The sequence below is a fragment of the Cheilinus undulatus genome, linkage group 11 (assembly GCF_018320785.1).
Source record: "Cheilinus undulatus linkage group 11, ASM1832078v1, whole genome shotgun sequence".
Classification (NCBI taxonomy): domain Eukaryota; kingdom Metazoa; phylum Chordata; class Actinopteri; order Labriformes; family Labridae; genus Cheilinus; species Cheilinus undulatus.
In genome coordinates this window covers 43,644,073-43,661,548 of record NC_054875.1, presented here as the reverse complement: position 1 = coordinate 43,661,548, position 17,476 = coordinate 43,644,073, and the positions used below count along the sequence as shown (strand labels likewise).

The window sequence follows — 17,476 nt, the reverse complement described above, 5'->3', positions numbered from 1 at the left end:
TTTTATGATGTGTATTTTGTGTAAAGTTTGACTTCAACAGGAAGCATACATGTGGATTTAACATTCCAAGCACTGTTTATGCCTCTATGATGGAAATAACCAGGACTGTAGTCATTATATTGTCAAGTTGTCCATCCATCCAGTCCATTCTTATGGACTCCTTTACGGATTTTCTTCAAACTTTACACTAAAATACACTCTGGGGTCACTAAGACTATGCATTATCAGTGATCACTGATCTCTTTGGGGCATTTAGATACCAAGTGACTGCACTTTAGTACATAAGTTAAGGCAATGCATTAATAACACGTTCTCTGTGATGACTTGAGACTGGACTCGACTGCCTCTTCTGCAAACATTAGTCCGATCATTATTTCCAAGACTCCTTTACACAAAGTCCTGACAAGACGAGGCTGGAACAAATATTCTGACAGCATGCAAAAGATACACCTTGCTATTTTACCTTTTTGCATTGAGATTGGTGTGGAACAAGGAAAGAGGTAGATGACAAGGCATCAGGAGTGTCAGACGGGAATATTTCCTTTATTTTTTCCTACAACCAATGTCGAGAACAGCTTCTGTATCTGGATGTATGCTCTACCAACTGGGCTAAATCGACACCCATAATTCCCTTTTAGTAGACTGTATAAATGAGGTATCTGACTGAAAATGTCAGGGTCGTTTGGCCTCATTTTCAGCCCTGACTTGTAAAAATTATATCTCAAGAATGCTCAAGAGCTCCCAATGGGATAAGCGGTGTAGGAAATGGATGGATGTTACATTTAGGTTGTGGTATTTGTATTGTATTTTTGCCTTTGCTGTGTGTGTAAATGGAAAAACTGAAACTTGAATTTCTTTCTGGATTGTTAAAGTATTTATCAATCTATTTATTTATTTATTTTAACCAACAATACAAACACAACCTCCTTCTCGCCTTCCTTCTCGACCTACCTCTTCATAGTCAATGTCCAGAGACCGCATACCTCATGGATAGGGCTATGACGAGATCAAAATGTCACAAGATGTCTCGTTGAGGTGAGAATCATCTCGAGAGATCAGTATTTCCCAGACACCAGGAGCAGCAGATCTCCTGACAGAAAACAATACCTAACTAGAAGTTATAATGGATCGCAAAGATGCCCTGGACACTTTAAAATTGTTGGTGAGAGTGCTAATGAAGAAACAGAGCTGATCCATGACCCATTCAGTCACCACTCCAGCCCCCACCCCCTCCTTTGAGTGTGCTACTCAGGGCCGCATATAATCCACAAATGCATAATACCTTCATCATAACGGTGTGAAATGTTTAAAAGCTGCCGCTGGAAACCTGTGCAGGCTCTGTGAATTTGTGTATGCATGCAGACTCGCTCATAGTGCCGCTATCTGTGACTTTGTAACTTTGATTCAGTCGCTGCTTCGTCATGTCTCCTCGTCTCACCGTCTGTCAGTCACACATTGATCAGCTGTTGGCTGTGCATATCATCAGTCAGAAGCTTAACATGTGTAGCGCAACAGGTCTTTGTATACTGCAGCGGTAAACTTAGCAAAACAAACTCAGTCTGAGCGCCACAGAGTCCACTGTTAGCTCTAAAAACCCGAAGTTCTAGCCCCAGTTAAACGCACCCTGTGTGTTGTCTGACAGCAGACAGAGCAGAGACACACACTCACTCACCAACGCTCACACATTAACACACACGCTCATCTGTGCATCGTGTCCAACACTGTCAAAGCTCATATGAGAAAAAAAGACCACAAAATGATAGAATTATCTATTTCTCTAAGTTACTGTAAAAAAACAAACGCGATATTGACAGAAATATTTCTTTTAAATGTGTTTTAACCCATAAAAGCCTGAAAACACTAATTATAGCCGGAAAATTCCAATTTTTTGGAACTGCAATGTTTATTTCACTTTCCACTGAAATCCAAAAAATCCAAATTTCCTTAAAATTAACATTTATATTTTTTATATCTCATTTGATACATTAGGTGTTTTTGGTAACTGATAATCCACTTGAGGGCATTTTTATCATTTATCAGATTGTATTGAGAAGTTTTTTTTTCTAGTAATTTATGATCATATTGATTAGATAGAGGTATCATAAAAGTGTGTAGCAAATGTGATACAACAGGCTTTAAGGGGTTAAATATGGATGCACTTAAAGAGGATGAGAAATAGTTTGATTTTACTGATGCAGCTCTTTAAATTTCAGCAATATTTCAGCCAAGGCCATATTTTCCACTCATATATTTGCCCCCCCCCCCAAAAAAAGTGTAAAATCTCATCTTGTCTTGTGGGCCCAAATCTGGTCTCCTCTTGTCTCGTGACATATGCGTTTTGTCACACCCCTACTCATGGAGGCATACTGTATGTCACCAGGCAATAGTTTTAGTTTGATGTAAAATGGCACAAGAAGCTTATCACACTGTGAAAATGATTTATGTGTCACTGCTTACAGCACTCGATGGGATGCGAGGCCGCTTGCAGAGAGACGTGCTGCCCTCCAGGCTGAGGTATGTGAACACGAAACACCAGACGAACACGCGTGTTTTTCCGTCCCACGTCCGTCTCTCCCTTCCTCAGCTCGATGTCGGCGTTCCTGAGCTTCAGGATCCCAGCACAGTCGATTCTGGGAGCAGATATGAAATATAATCAAAGTATGAGGTGGGGGGACTTAAAGCACATCTACATTTAAATCACCTCATCATTTTCTTACATTGCTTTCATGTTGTTCTTTGGCTCCAGCGGGATCTCCAGGACTTTGGTGCCGTTGATGATTTTCTCATAGCTGGTGGTCGTGACGGTTTTACCGGTGATACGATGGACTTGGTAAAAGGCGTGCGGCTTGAGGATACGCTCGTCGGCTGTGCCAATGAAGATCTGCAGGCCGAGTGGCTCCTTGCCTCTGTAGCCATGTAACTGCATCACAAAAGAATCATAGAAACAGATATTTTTAAAGCGATGAAACAGAGATACAGTATGAAGGAAATGTCTGAGTCACTCCAAGCAGGCTGAGCTTGTTCCAGCTCTGCATTTCCAGATGTTCTCCCCCCCCCCACACGAGTTGGCTAATCACTGTCAGACCCACGTGTAAAAGCATGAGTCCTTCCTCTGAAGCCTTGAATGAAAACACACAACAAATAGATCCTGGAGCCTGGTCCTAGTTCTTTCTGAAGGATCCAGCGAGTGTTCTGCCAGCTTTCACCATGAAATATGTTATTAAAGGGAATGAAAGAAAACATTGTGTGATGCTGCTTTCTGCCTTTACAGTCCAAGGGCTGGAGCAGCCTTTAAGAAAATATAAGAAGATCTGAGAATATCTGTTTTTAATATAACTAACATTTTATTTATTTTTCATGACATCAAGAACTTAGAGACATAACTGTAATGGTTAATCATTCTAGTACTTTTATACCCTTTAATTGATTTTATAAATCATTCATGGCCAATATAATTTGACATTTTTTGACAAAAAACATCTATGTCTGGAAGGTCCAGTCACTGGAGGATCAGTATTCTTGGCTACCATTACACCATAAAGACAAAGGAACACTGCAAGTATCTTAGAGAAAAAGGTTATTATAAAGTATACATTAGGGGATGGATACAAAAAAATCAAGGCACAGAACATCTTCTAGAGTTCAGTTAAATCCATCACCTAGATGGAGGGAATATGTCACATGTCAGGCCATCCTCACAAACTGAGTGAACGTGCAGAAGGAGACTAGTGAGAGAGGCCACCAAGACATCTTTGACTACTCTGAAGGATATCCAAGCTTCAGCAGCTGAGATGGGAGAGACTCTGCAGACAACAACTGTTGGCTAGGATCTTCACCAGTCAAAGTTTAATGGGAAAGTGGCAAAGAGAAAGCTACTGTTGAGGAAAAACACAGACTAGACCTGGACTAGAGTTCACCAGAAGTCATTTGGGAGACTCCATGGTGAAGTCGACTAAAGTTCTTACGTCTGATGAGACAAGACACTATGTCTGGCAGCCACCAAACACTGCACATGACCACAAATTCACCACCGTGAAGCATGGTGGTGGCAGCATCATGCTGTGGGGATGCCTCTCAACAGTTGGCCCTGGAAGGCTTGTAAAGATAGAGAATAAAATGAATGCAGCAACTATAGGAAAATCCCAGAGGACAGGCTTATTCAGTCTGCAAAGGAACTATAGCTTTGGAGATTTTTTTTCCAGCAGGTCAATGACATGAAGCATACGGAGAACACCACACAGAAATGGTTTGAAGACAACAAGGGGAATGTTCTGGTGTGGAGTCAAAACTCAGACCTCAATCCAGTAGAGAATTTGGGGCTGGACTTGAAAAGAGCTCTTTACACCTGATCCCTAAGCAACCTAACAGAGCCTGAACAGTTTTACAAAGAAGGATGGAGTAAAATTGCTGCGTCTAAATATGCAAGCTTGATTGAGACATATCCAAACAGACTCAGTGCTGTGATTGTAGCCAAAGGTGACTCTACTAAATTCTGACTTGAAGGGGTGAATATTTATGCAGTCACTTATTTTACATTACATATTTATAAAAATATGTTTTCACTTTGACAAAGAGTTTTTTTTTTTTTTGGTAAAGGCAAATTATAATGACCAAGATTGATTTATAAAATAAATAAAAGTCTAAAACATCTAAGGGGGTGAATACTTTCTATAGACACTATAATGCTGCTTATTTAATCTATGTACTCAAGACTGCAATAGCCCTCTGGCCCTTTTAGCTACTTTTATAGAGTCTAATTCTAGCCAGTACACAGCGCTGTATTGCATTACATGTTCTCGTTGTTGTGCCCCAGAAATGAAAAGGTGAAGCCGACAGACAGAGTCAGAGATGTTAATTTAAACCTGACAGTGCCTCCTGAGGAAACCTGCAAAAACCACAAGGCACCAACGTGCATCTAAACGCCGCTTCTGTGCAAACACAGAGGTGCATAACCTTTATCCTAGAATAGAAACATGAAGGATTAGAAAAGTGTAGACAAAATAAACCCTCCTAGGGACTTTGTATTTGTTCTTCTGACTTTGTGTGCTAAAATGAAACATGAGGTAGTCTGATTGCAGCTTTGCTTTACTGTAGGCATCATGACACCAGATCTTTAAACTTTGACATGATTCTGGTAAAAATCAGTTGATTTTGATACCTGTTTGAAAGAAAAATATAAGTCCTAGGCACTTAATAATGATTCAGTTCTTGTTTTTATTTCTACAAGTTGCAAGATATCTCCTGTATAGCATCTAAACTGCACAAATACATTTGAAATACTGTATTTTCAATATACTGCCAGTGTATTTGTGTGAGTATGACCCTCTCTCTTGCTTTTACTGGTGGCTGCTTTTGGTTAAAAATATGACTCAAGTGTGGAAGTTTTGGTACTTTCCAGTACAACTGATCATTAAAAAAAAGGACTGCCACTTTAAAACACTTGGTATGGAAAAAGTAACAATGCATTTAAGACCTGATGATTCTAATAGCTAAATGTGACCAAAGACTACAACAGCATGAATGAGCAAGCCTTCTCTGTGTCCTGTAGCTGACTAACACAGGACTGCAAACATTCAGCGGGCGAGCATGTGAGCACTCGGCCCGTTGTCATGGCAGTGGCAGGAGCAGTGAGTCATGACAGAGAGCGGCATTGGAAAAGTGGAGGGTACGAGGCTCGAAAGAGAGAGGTGAACGAGGAAAAACAGAGAGAAAAAAAAGGAAGAGAAGAGGAAAAGAGAGACGAGGTGAAGGAGTGCAGCCGTGTCTAGCCAGGCCTGACCATCTGATTGGATGGGCAAACCAGGCAGAACTGACCTCAGGCTGAGGCCTTTTTGGATGGAAAAGCAGCTCGAGAAACAAGAGGCTACTATCACCAACAAAAACAGCTTTGAAATGTTGCCACAGTAACACAGAGAAGAGGAAGTTGAACCTATTCTTGGACATACAGACGGCTGTATGTGTGTCACAGCTCATTTCAACATGCTGCATTCAGATTTAACGTTGTGACGAAGGCTGTAAAAATAAATACACTTTAATGTTTTTGATACCATGTGTTTCTAAATGATATAGTCTGACTTTTTCCACTAATAAATAGTAGAAAAAAAGTTTAAAAAATACTGCCATTTCTTCAGACATCACTGCATCTCATAATGATGCAAAAGTTATAGTTTCCTCTCCTGTGAAGAGAAAGGCGTCTTTATAGCAATCTATCATGTCTTGATCCAACCTCCTGAGACCTAAACTTTTTTTTGAATGCCTTTTTAGGTTCTATTAATTATTTGGAAGTAGTTTTCACTAATGAGGACAACAGACCTATCTCACAGCACAATTTAAAAAAGTCATTTCTTGACTACTTTACTAAAGAGAATATGTTTTTTGCACTTAAAATTCTTGTGGCTTTGGAGAATTTATTGTAAAAAGGATAGAAATTTTTGGAGCACATTTTTTTTTTACAAATTTCCAGGACATCACCAAAAATTTGGGGGAAAATTTTAAAATATCTTTTAAAACATCTCCTTAAAAATCAAAAATTCCTGACTCATTCCCATAAAATTTCAGTGAAAATTTCTGAAAAGCCTCAAGTTTAGAACAAAATACATAAAAAATTCACTAAAATCCACAAAAATTTACAAGTCCCCCAAAATTTAAAAGCCATTTCCACTCTATATTTCAAATAAAAAAAAAAAAAAAAATAACATTTAAATTTCACCAAAATTTAAGAAAAATCTTGGAACATTTCTAATCTAATATGTCAAAACATCCAGACAAATCCCCTCGAAATTTCCAAGAAAAATGTCCAATAAAATCCAAACAAACTTTTAAGAATTACAAAAAAAATTCCCACTGAAGTAGCTAAATATTTCAAAGCAACCCCTTCCCAAAAAACTTCAAATCAACCCTCCAAAAATATGCAAACATATCCCCAAAAATTCCATCAAAGTTCCTGAAAATTTTCAAGCAAGTCCCCCAGATATAAAAGCCATCTCCGCCCAATATTTCAATAAGAGTTCCCGAAATCTACTAATAAATTCCACCAGATTCATGGGAAATTATAGAGAATTTACAAACAAATTCCCCAAAAACAAAAAAAATTCCACCAAAATTTTCATAAAAATTCTGGAAAAAAATTGATGAAACGCCCCCCCAAATTTCCAGTTATGTGTCTATAAAAATTGCAAGCAAATTTCCATAATTCCAATTGAAGTACGTGAAACTTTCAAAGCATGCCCCCCCCTACAAAACATACAAATATATCCTTAAAAAAAATCCATTAAAATTCCTTCAAAAAATTTCAAGCATTTTCCGAAAGTTTTAAAAGCAACTTCCAACCAATATTAACCATGCAAATCCCAAAAATCTACAAATGAATTTCTCAAAATGGCATGGAAAATTATAGGCTACTTCCAAAAATATACCCCAAGAATTTTGCAAGAAAATACCGAAAAATTTTGAAGGAATTTCCCCAAAAACTTCCAATCAAATTAAAAAAAATTAATAAATGAATAAAATCACCAAATTCCCTTTAAAGTACCTTAAAATTATAAAATACTTCCCCCCAAAAAATCAAATCAAAACCTCAAAAATATACAAACAAATCCATACAATTTTCTTTGGAAATTCCAGACAAGTACCTCTAAATACTAAAATTTGTAATGTAATACCCTAATATGTACACACTGGGTCTAAGAGGTTGATCAATGATGTTTGTGACGGCATTTTAACATGAGTTTTAAATGTATTTTTTCTAGATTGGTCCTAGACTGTATATTAGCATTGCTGTTATTTTTCGCTTTTATCATTGGAACACCTAAACTCCTCACTGCACAGAAAATTCAGCTTTTCAGCCACTCATAAAGATACCTTGAACCTTGATAAGGAGGTGACACTTTCTAGATTGCACAAATACATTGGCAATGTTTTGGCACAGAAACATTGTCCAATTATTTGTGCATTTTGGACAGTGTGCAGCAGGTTTTATACAAATTTGTTTCCCAGAGCTGATGTATTTTCCACTTGTATGACTTGTATCGCATCAAAGTTTAAAAATCTGGTATCGTAGCAACTCTAGTTGTGACTCTAAGAAGCATAACAAACTTCTTTTCCCCCCTGATCTGTCATTATCTTAACCACAGTCACTTTTTTTAGCCATGTCTAGAAAGGCTGAGAGTTTCAACACTTCAGGTCAGCTCCAGTCAACAAACCAGGGTGTAAGAGGAAGTAATTGACAGCATGAACACAGATCTGTTTGTATGGTTAAAACCAGGAGGGGGGAGGGAGCACAACGGCAGACTATAAAAAGTGCCAACGCTGAAAATAAGCAAATCAGACGGTCTGTGGTGCTCACTGACCTGAGTTCAATTCTGAGACTTTGTCAGAGTGGTTACAATGCGTCATGTATGTCTGGGGTTAGGGCATTTAGGGTTGATTCAGGAAGTGAGAAAAGATAGCATGAGACTAAATCACAAACTCACCAGTCATTTCATTAGGTATATTTAAGAAAGGGGATTTATGTGACTTTGACATGTCATTGTTATTGGTGCTCTGGAAGACTTTTAAAATTGTTTACACCAAAATCTGACCCTATCATTCAAGTGGCACAGCAGAAACTGAGACTCATCAGACCAAGCAATGGTTTTCCAATCTTCTGTTGGATAGTTTTCTGTTCCTATCTGGCAGGAGTGTCACCTCGTGCAATCCTCTGCTGCTTATTGATGCCTTTCTATCAGCTCAAGCCAGTCTGGTCATTTTCCTCTGACATTAACAAGGCATTCTGGTCCAGAGAACTGCTGTACACTGGAGATTTTCTTTTTTGCAGATGGTTTCATGTGAAAATCCCAGTAGATCAGCAGTTTGTGAAATATTAGATCAGCCTGTCTAACAAAAACAACCCTGGCACGTTCAATAAATCACCTTCCTTCCTCTTTCAGATGCTCAGTTTGAACTTAAGCAATTGTTTTCACCATGTCTGCATGCCTAAATGCACTGGTTACTGCCATGTGATTGGCTGATTAGATATTTGCATTATTAAAATACTGAACAGGTGTGCCTAATGAAGGACAATATGTATATCTGGCATTGTTTTTTTAGATTATAGCACTGCTGTATCTTAAATTTTATCTATTTAAGACCAAATTCTAAGGTTTTATTGATCACTTCTAAAGCTTGTATGGGCCTTGAGGTAACATTTCTAAAATGTTTGACATCAGTGGTGTAATGGGGCCTGCAGAAGAGGGTAGAGTCAGTGGTGTAGTCGTGTGTGCAGAAGCAAATATACCCTGCACTACACCACTACTTTAAAGCCTTTTTGCCCATTTTTCCCACTTCTTTGATGCCACTTTAACACATTTTTTGCCCATTTATGCCATGTTTTAGCCACATGTCTTTAACTTTGCCACTTTTTAGCCACTTTTTGCCAATTTTCGCCTCTTTCTAGCCACTTGTTGCTCATTTTTGCCACTTAATTTTTCACTTATAACCCATTTTTAACACTTTCACTGATATGCCCACTCTTTTGCCCAATTTTCCAATTTTTACACTTCAAGACAATAATGCCAATCTTTATAGCCACTGGTCCCCCATTTCTGCAACTTCTTTTTGCAACTTTTAATCCATTTTTGCCCTTTTTAGCCACTTGTCGCTCATTTTTGCCACTTCAATCTGTGACTTTTAACCCCATTTCAGCCACTTCTTAGAAGTGGGTAAAACCTTCATTTTAAAGTGGGTAAACTCTCTAGTGACATAAAAATAAGTGGGTATTCTACATATATCAAGTATACCCTGCACTACACCACTGAGTATAGTATTAATTATCCCTGACCTTTTAAAGCATCCCATCCTGTAAGTATAAACAAAGACCTGTATGAGCATTGTAAACTGAGTTCACTTAAAAAAGGGCCTTTTGTGGTTGCACTTTGAGTGAACTTCTGCTGCTATAGGAAGTAAGGCTTATGATGAAATTAACAGCCAAAGAAGAGCAGATTTTACTAACAGTACCGGCCAACAGACAATAGAGTGAAACAATAACATAATTAAACATTCTGGGTTAACAATTTCATCTACCTATAGTTATTTATGTTTGGCTGTGTGGCTATTGTGGGATCCCTCATTCTTCTGTGAGCCTACGTGGAAAGCATCAAGCAGGAACAGCACACATTCCTGCTCTTTCTATGTCGATATACAGAGCCTAAGGCAGGGAGAGAAGCAGCAAATAGAACCCAGAGCAGCCATCACTGCAAGGAGGAGCTGGGGTGGAGGAGGGTTGCAAGAGCAGCATGCAGAAAAAGCGGCAGAGCGTAGCCAGGCTAGAGAGGTTTAAATACGGCAGCATGAGTGTGATTAGCAAATATGTAATCTAACACTGTTTAACTGTTAATGAACAACAAATGGACTAGGGCAAAGAGCTTTTTGGTTATAAACACCCAAATATGATGAGTGGTGTGGACAAGCATTACACACAAGAAAGAATGGGTGAAATAGAATACATTCGGCTAAAACACAAGGACCGGAAAGAGACACATCTTGCCTAAAATATACGACCTCACAAGTAAAAACTAAGACTTTTTCAGCCATTTTTATTGTTTCAAATTTAAATTCCAATTTAAGACTTTTTAAGACTTCTCAAGGATCTGTGGAAACCCTGCTCAGGCAGGGGCTTCCTGGTGGGGTTGTGCATGATCTTCTTTTTCTTACTGCTAGTAATAAAAAAAATTATGCATTTGATTCATAAGTGCCTTTCAGAGCACTCAAGGTCACCCTTCAAAGCAAAGTTTAAACAATCCATTACGTAAACCAGGACCTGAGTACGTAATTTTAATGCTGTTCACGTACTAACACTCCCTGGAACAACAATAAACCTTGAATCCTTGAATTCATCTGTGAGTAGTTTTACTTTTTAGTCATTAACTTATTGTCCCTTTAATCCTGTTTTGGCCGTACCTGTACAACAGGATGTCCTCCTGTAGGGGCTTTGACAGCCCCTCTGCTTCCTTCTGTCTCATAGTGAGCTCTGTGATGTGGCTTCGGCTGGACCTCGATGTGGAGCTCATACTGGTCCGTGCGACTCGGGATCGGCCACTCGAGTGGGGGGAGAGACGCCACGGGGATGCTGAAGGACACAGAGAAGGATATAAATCTCGAAGCAATGCAAGTTACACTGCAAAACTCAACTCTTAGCACGTGTTTGTTGTATTCCTTGCAAAAACATCTAGTTCTACTTTATATAAGCCATACTCACCTGAAAAGTCCACATAAGCATCTTATTTCAATATATTGCAAGCAATAAAATCGTGGTACTGGCTAATAATAGACAAATAGACTTTTTCCTGCTGATTTACCTGCAGATGCTGGAAACCAGCGGCTTGGACCAGATAGGGGGGATAACAAAGAATGGCTCAGCAGCCGGTTTGGTTTTTATGTCCTGGTCACATGAGACCAGGTAGTTTCCTTCTACATGGTTCTCTGGGTACAGCGTGTAAACCTGGTTGGATGTTTTGACTATTTTGGTAGGCACCAGGCCGGGCTGACTGCTTCCAAACCCATTCATGGCATCACTAAGGCTGCTGTGTGAGTAGTGGGCACCGATGTTGTGATCTTCATGGCCGCTGTGGGGGGAGGGGCTGCGAGAGCGGTGCCCAGGGACCAGGCTGGGGTTCCTGTACATGTCGTACGTGCGTTTTCCCTGTGGGGACGTGGAGCGAGAGCCAGGTCTAGGGGAGGGAGAACGGGGACCGAGGCAGCCGTCCTCAGTCAGGCTGGTGCGAGGGGAGGTGCCCGGAGAGGTGCGGGGGGAGCCAGTGTGGATGTTCTGGAGCCGGGGGCAGAGGTCTCCAGGATTCTGGCCACTGCTGGGGGACACACAGGGGGACGCCCAGGGGGAGTAGCTCTCAGAGTGCCAGCTGGTGGAGGAGTTACTGCTGGCGGGGCTCAGGCACTGCGGCTCACGGTAGGAGAGGTTCTCATGTCCGGGTACGGTGAGGGTGGGTCTGGGGCTGATGTTCAGGTGCTGGTTTTGCAGGGAGTCTCGACCATGGTTGTAATGCTCACGCGAGGGTGTGATCTCGATGCGTGGGCTCAGGGCCAGGCCTGCAGGGCGGCTATTGTCCAGGTAGTTCCTGGCCTCCTGGTTCTCATATCCTGACAGAACCTCGGTGTTATGCTCGCTGTACGAGGGGCTGCAGGACTTGATGCCGTATGGGGAGGCCTCCTCCAGAGGGAAAGCCTGCTCAGACTCAGGGCTGAGGACTTTGTGAGATGCAAGGTTTGGATCATCTGCAGGAGGGAAAGATTAGAGATCAGTAAAAGTGTCTGGAGGTATCTATAGTGACTTTAATTGTTACTACAGTTAATCTCATGCCATTGTAAATTAATCTCAACCAGTGGCGGACTGAGGATGTTTGAGGGGCAGGGGCAAAAATGATGAAAAGGGCACCTGCTGTTTGTAGTGGGGCAACAGCTCTCAGAAAGTCAAAGATTTTACACCTACATGGACACCTTTGCTCTTTTGCAGCAGTTTTTGAAACACAAGGGCTCCAAGCGGGACAACTTCCCCCTCAGCCCCCCATCTGAGTCCACCAGTGGTCTCAACTAGGACTGAATGAGTTTGGATCTAAACAGGATTATTTTACTCATACTGCAAATGTGATATGAACTGCTGTACTGAACGAAGTGAAAAAAACTTACACAAATAAAGTAGGATTTTTTGGTAAACTATTCTAAAAAAACATAAAGCTTGAATGACTGCATATTGTGTAGAGAAGTGGTTCCCAACCTGGGGTCCAGGCACCCCTAGGAGGGGCACCAAAGATCTAGGAGGCGGGACCCTTTCTGCTCTGACATTGTCAAAATTAGATGTATAGGTATATATTTTTCTTAAAGCCATGCTTGAAAACATGATGTATTAGGGCCAATTAAAAAATAAAAAATGAACAGAAAGTTTATTTTTTGTGTAAAAAACTGGGAAAAAAAATCTTTTATTTTTAGATTATAAAGTCTTGTGTTTAGAAGATTTCAAACTCAGATGTTGAGAATTTAAAAAGTCAGAAATTTACAAGAAAAAATGGTATCTCCAAGTTTGAAATGCTATGAATTTTGACACAAGATACTCAAAAAGTCACATTTTTAAATTCTAAATTCAAAACAGTGTGAAATAAAAAATTCAAAAGAAATCAAACTGAAATCAGTGGTTGGACTTTCAGCTTTTCGATGTTATTGTCTCAATTATTTTATCTTTTGGTTTTTCATCCATTTACCTTTAAAATCACAATTATTTATTTTCCCTTTTTTAAGTTAACAGCCTTCTGACCTTGAGAACTTTGAGTTTTTTCTTGTTTTTTCTTATAGTTTCTACATAGATCTTCTGTCAAGAACAAGTTTATATAGGCCTATTTAGTTGGGATTCTGTCAAACATAGGGGGTCATGGGGGTTACAGCTTTTCTCAGATATGGGGGGGGGTCTAATGAAAATAAGGTTGGGAATCACTGGTGTAGAGCAGAACATCTCTGCTGCAAACAAATGAATTTAACTGATATTCTGACACACATTTCAGGTTAAAGAAATAATCCACCTTCTGAAACTTGAAAATTGAAGTTTTCTCAGTTTTCCCTTCCCATTTAACTAAAAATAATCATAGCAAGTAAACAACATATACCAGATCATCTATATTCAGGTTACAGAGCCTCCCATGGACAAGTGTTGAAAATGAGCTTTAAACGCTTGTAGCAGTGCATCTGTGCATTATTAGTGTCATAGAATAGGGTGTTATTGTGTGTCTTTGTTAAATACATAAATAAATAAATAAAGAGTACACACCCAAAAACCCACAACAGTGGTTTCACACCACCAAGAATAGCATCATGACTCAAACCCATCAAATCTGAATATTTTAACCTATAAAGGCCAGTTGGAACTTTTAAAGATAAAGAGTGCATGCTCACTTTTGGTGCAATATCCAGTTGTATGGCACAATTCCTACATTTTTATTCATTGCATGCCATTTCACCTCATGTTTGTCCAACAATTCATTGTTTCTTCATGTTATTAAGGATCTACCTAACTTTAACTTGCTTGATAAGAAGATATTTGGGAGTTTTGAGGGGCTTGGACCTTGCTGTTGGTTCTCCCCTGAAGCATTTTGGGCAATCAAACTCTGTTGATGCTATTTGGCAAACTGTCTGCTCTTTGTTTACATGTCTTACATGAGCTGTTTAGGTGTATACTTTCTATCTGCTGCACATTTCTGATGTATTTAAAGGGTCATTCCATGAGCATGAGGCCCCAGATAACTGCCCACATTTCCCCAATGGTTAAACTACCTATAGCCATGTTGACATTTTCCCTCTCATAGCTAATGAGTACGATCATTCATCAAGCAGCCTGTCAGATTTACTTCCTGTTTTATCCTTTTCATTCACAAGAATAATAATTGTAGGTCAGTTATATTTTCAAGGATACAGAGAACCCAGAGAGTGACAGGAGTCGCCTACTTTGCCAAAACGCCTCGGACCAACCTTGATTCCCTCCCGCAAAGTCGCTGCAAGGTGGCTCATACTCAAACAAGTACTCAAACTGCAAATCATCCTCAGGGCAGTTGACTCGGCTGAGCTCTTCCTCCAAGTCTTTCTCGTCGTAAAAGGAGGTCATCTGTGTCAATGTGTTCCTCCTGGAGTTCAGGCGAAACGTAGAGGGACGCGGATCAGGTGCTGTAGCGCTGATGTGGATTTGGGGAACCTGCTGGTGCTGGTGTTCGGTGTGTCAGATGATGCATCGGTGAGCTGCAGGAGGTGAAGCGCCCGGGTTTCCTGTTTGGGCTCGCCGTAGTTTATTTTCAGAGGAAGGCGGGTCTATATTTCACTCTGAATGCAGACTTTTGGAGTTTGACTCTGAGTGCGATCACGCCTCTGATGCGTCGAGGATTAAGGGCAGAAAAAAGCGCAGCCCGATGTGGATGAATTACTGCCCTGCTCGGGTATATTACGACTCTCTGACAGTGTCTGCAGCCTGGTGCTGCCCCCGGGTGTCTGACGCGTCGCAGTGACACAGCAGGGTGCTGACCGGCTTCATAAACTGGTTTGACAACTGACAACACCTATGCGTAAAAAAGCACGTCTGGAGCGATAAGGCAGTACCGTGTTTACATACGGGGGACGAAGTAATCAAAATACACCACTTAATCCTGCTCTTCTGGATTAGATTTGAAGCAGCTTGTGTTTACGCGCTCTCGTAGAGATTATACTCAACGCACAGGTCGGGATCCCTAAGGGAATCCCCAGATTTACGCACGACGCAGCTCCGATCCTGGGGCGTCCCTCCCACCCACTCGGCCAGCAAGCTGAATGCGCACTCAGCATATCATGCACATCATATACCTAATAAAAACCGTCGAATAGTGATTTTTTACGTCTAGTTTTAGCAACCCTTACGTTACTCTGTTTATTTTAGACGCCAAACACAGAGGAACTTTCAAACTAATGTAACTAATAAAGTATAAAACATATAAGAAGGTGTTTGGCTTAAATTCAGACCTTTGTGATGCTTTGAGAGTGATAGATAACATCCAACATGCTTAAATATGTGGATGAACCTAATTTGGGAAGCATTACCCAATATTTTATGCAGTCACACCCAACATAAAGCAGGCAGACGATTTAAAAACACGAATTTGTTGCCATTTCTGTTATATAACTACCTGATGTCATCTGCTTTCTGTTTTATAGCATTCCATGAATTAAAATAACGTTCCTTTAAAGTATGCCCAAAGTTCCTGGCGTATTTAGCGCCAAATAAAACAAAGTCTTCAGTGTTTTCCATCTAACATAAGAATTATGCTGCTGTCAAAAGCTGGTTTTCTGTCTTTTATCCATATCTAGGTGTCTGACAGTGATGCTGCGCGCTGATCATCCAAAGCGCGTCAGTGCGTCAATCTCCAAACATAAACATCCAGACTATCCATCCTGACACATGGTGTTACAGCTCAATTTATATCAGACTTTAACATCTTAGGGCTAAAATAAGGCTAGCATATAAAAATCAAATGTTTTGATTACCAGATAATCACAACACTTCAGCAGTACCTTGATCCATGGACCTCATGGTGTGGTACTGTGCCAGTCTCCAAGCTTCTCTGAACATCTGGAGGAAAAAAAAGCGAAAAAATACAGAAAAAGAAAAATTAATTTCCGCTATTGACCGTAGAAGAAGAAGCTCTCCTCAGTTAGAAATCTTAAAAGAAGGCGAAACAGCGTGAAAAAGTTTCAGAACACGTTCAAAAACTTCACGCTGCCACACAGCAGCTGCGCGCAAACTCCGTGTCTGTAACTGAAAACATGCAGCCGCATCAAGCTCCAGCAGCGGTTCTGGTATGAAGTCCCTCTTCCGAGAGCTCTATAAGGATTACTTGAGTATCAAGAGCGGCTTCCTTCCCCGCTCTGGGTGTTTATAATGGTCCAATGCTGTAAAATAACGGGATTCCCTCAGTGTTTCCTCCTGTTTGTGCGCCTTTGCCATGGAAACCTGGAGCCGGTCCATGTCGGAGACTCAGGGCTTTCCTGCAAAGCCCCACACTCAGGAATCCATGACGTCTCCGAGTCCTGCGCCAAGGCATTTCTGCGGCTTCTCTCAGACAGTAGCACACAAGAACTTCATTGTGGGGATGAAGAAATTACTGTAGGACGCTGAGGGAGAGAGAGGGAGAGAGAGAGGGAAAAATGGTTTTAACTTTGATTACAGGATACAGTACATGAAATTTACTTAACACAGTTTGCTAGACTGTGGAAGAGTTCAACTTTAATTCATATTTGAGAATAATTAAGGACGATATGGCTCTAATATAAAGTCGTAGTTTGAACATGGAATATAGAGAATTCCATTGTTTCCATTGAGTGGAGCAGCTTCCATCTAATATTTCCATTTCCTAATGGAAATCTGCAGCATTTTCTGATACTCGAGTGGAAAAAAAGGATGAACAAGACCACGACACAGACTGACCCCAGACACATTCTCCATTGCAATGTAAGTTACATAAGGAAACATCTAAGGGGAAAAAAGTATGGATATTTTGGATGCCAAATATACAGACTCACTTTTTCATTTCCACATCAAACTTCAGCACTCAAACATAAAAAACTCTGGAGTCCTGAACCGGTAAAAAATAAGTAGAGTAAGTGTCTGTTGTGTAACAGTGATGATGATATTAGCCTACAGCATATCTGATGAACTGGCTCATACTACTCTAAATCCATGGCAGACCTCACTGCAGTGTTGGCAAACAATCCATGAGTTAATCTTATGCACTTGTCTGAGTCATGTCTCAGTTTATGTGCCGTCATGTTTATTAATAGCTCTCGTCTGTCGGGGCTCACTTTTAATTTCTAAACAGATCATGAGTCTGAAGCAACAATGTGCAGCTCTTCCACCTTTAAATAGCAGCTTCTAAGTTGATCTAATTATGCAGTAACTCAGCAGAGAGAAGGGTGTCCATCC

General features: G+C 40.4%; 1 protein-coding gene across 6 annotated transcripts in view; it reads right to left on the bottom strand.

Annotated features, from left to right (window-relative positions):
* The window catches only part of nfatc2a (nuclear factor of activated T cells 2a), a 43,401-nt gene extending 26,823 nt beyond the window's left edge, over nucleotides 1-16,578 (bottom strand). For 3 of the 6 annotated variants that reach the window (XM_041799721.1, XM_041799722.1, XM_041799724.1), the window contains exons 1-5: nucleotides 14,482-14,899; nucleotides 11,334-12,267; nucleotides 10,936-11,104; nucleotides 2,718-2,920; nucleotides 2,458-2,630 (exon numbers count right to left, since the gene is read on the bottom strand). In XM_041799721.1, the coding sequence (XP_041655655.1) occupies nucleotides 2,458-2,630; nucleotides 2,718-2,920; nucleotides 10,936-11,104; nucleotides 11,334-12,267; nucleotides 14,482-14,638 (1,636 nt within the window). In that variant the 5' untranslated portion in view covers nucleotides 14,639-14,899. Of the gene's footprint in view, nucleotides 1-2,457; nucleotides 2,631-2,717; nucleotides 2,921-10,935; nucleotides 11,105-11,333; nucleotides 12,268-14,481; nucleotides 14,900-16,068 lie in introns of those variants that run through there. The other 3 variants (XM_041799723.1, XM_041799725.1, XM_041799727.1) reach the window with 2 other exon arrangements.
* Between the last annotated feature and the right edge of the window lie 898 nt (nucleotides 16,579-17,476).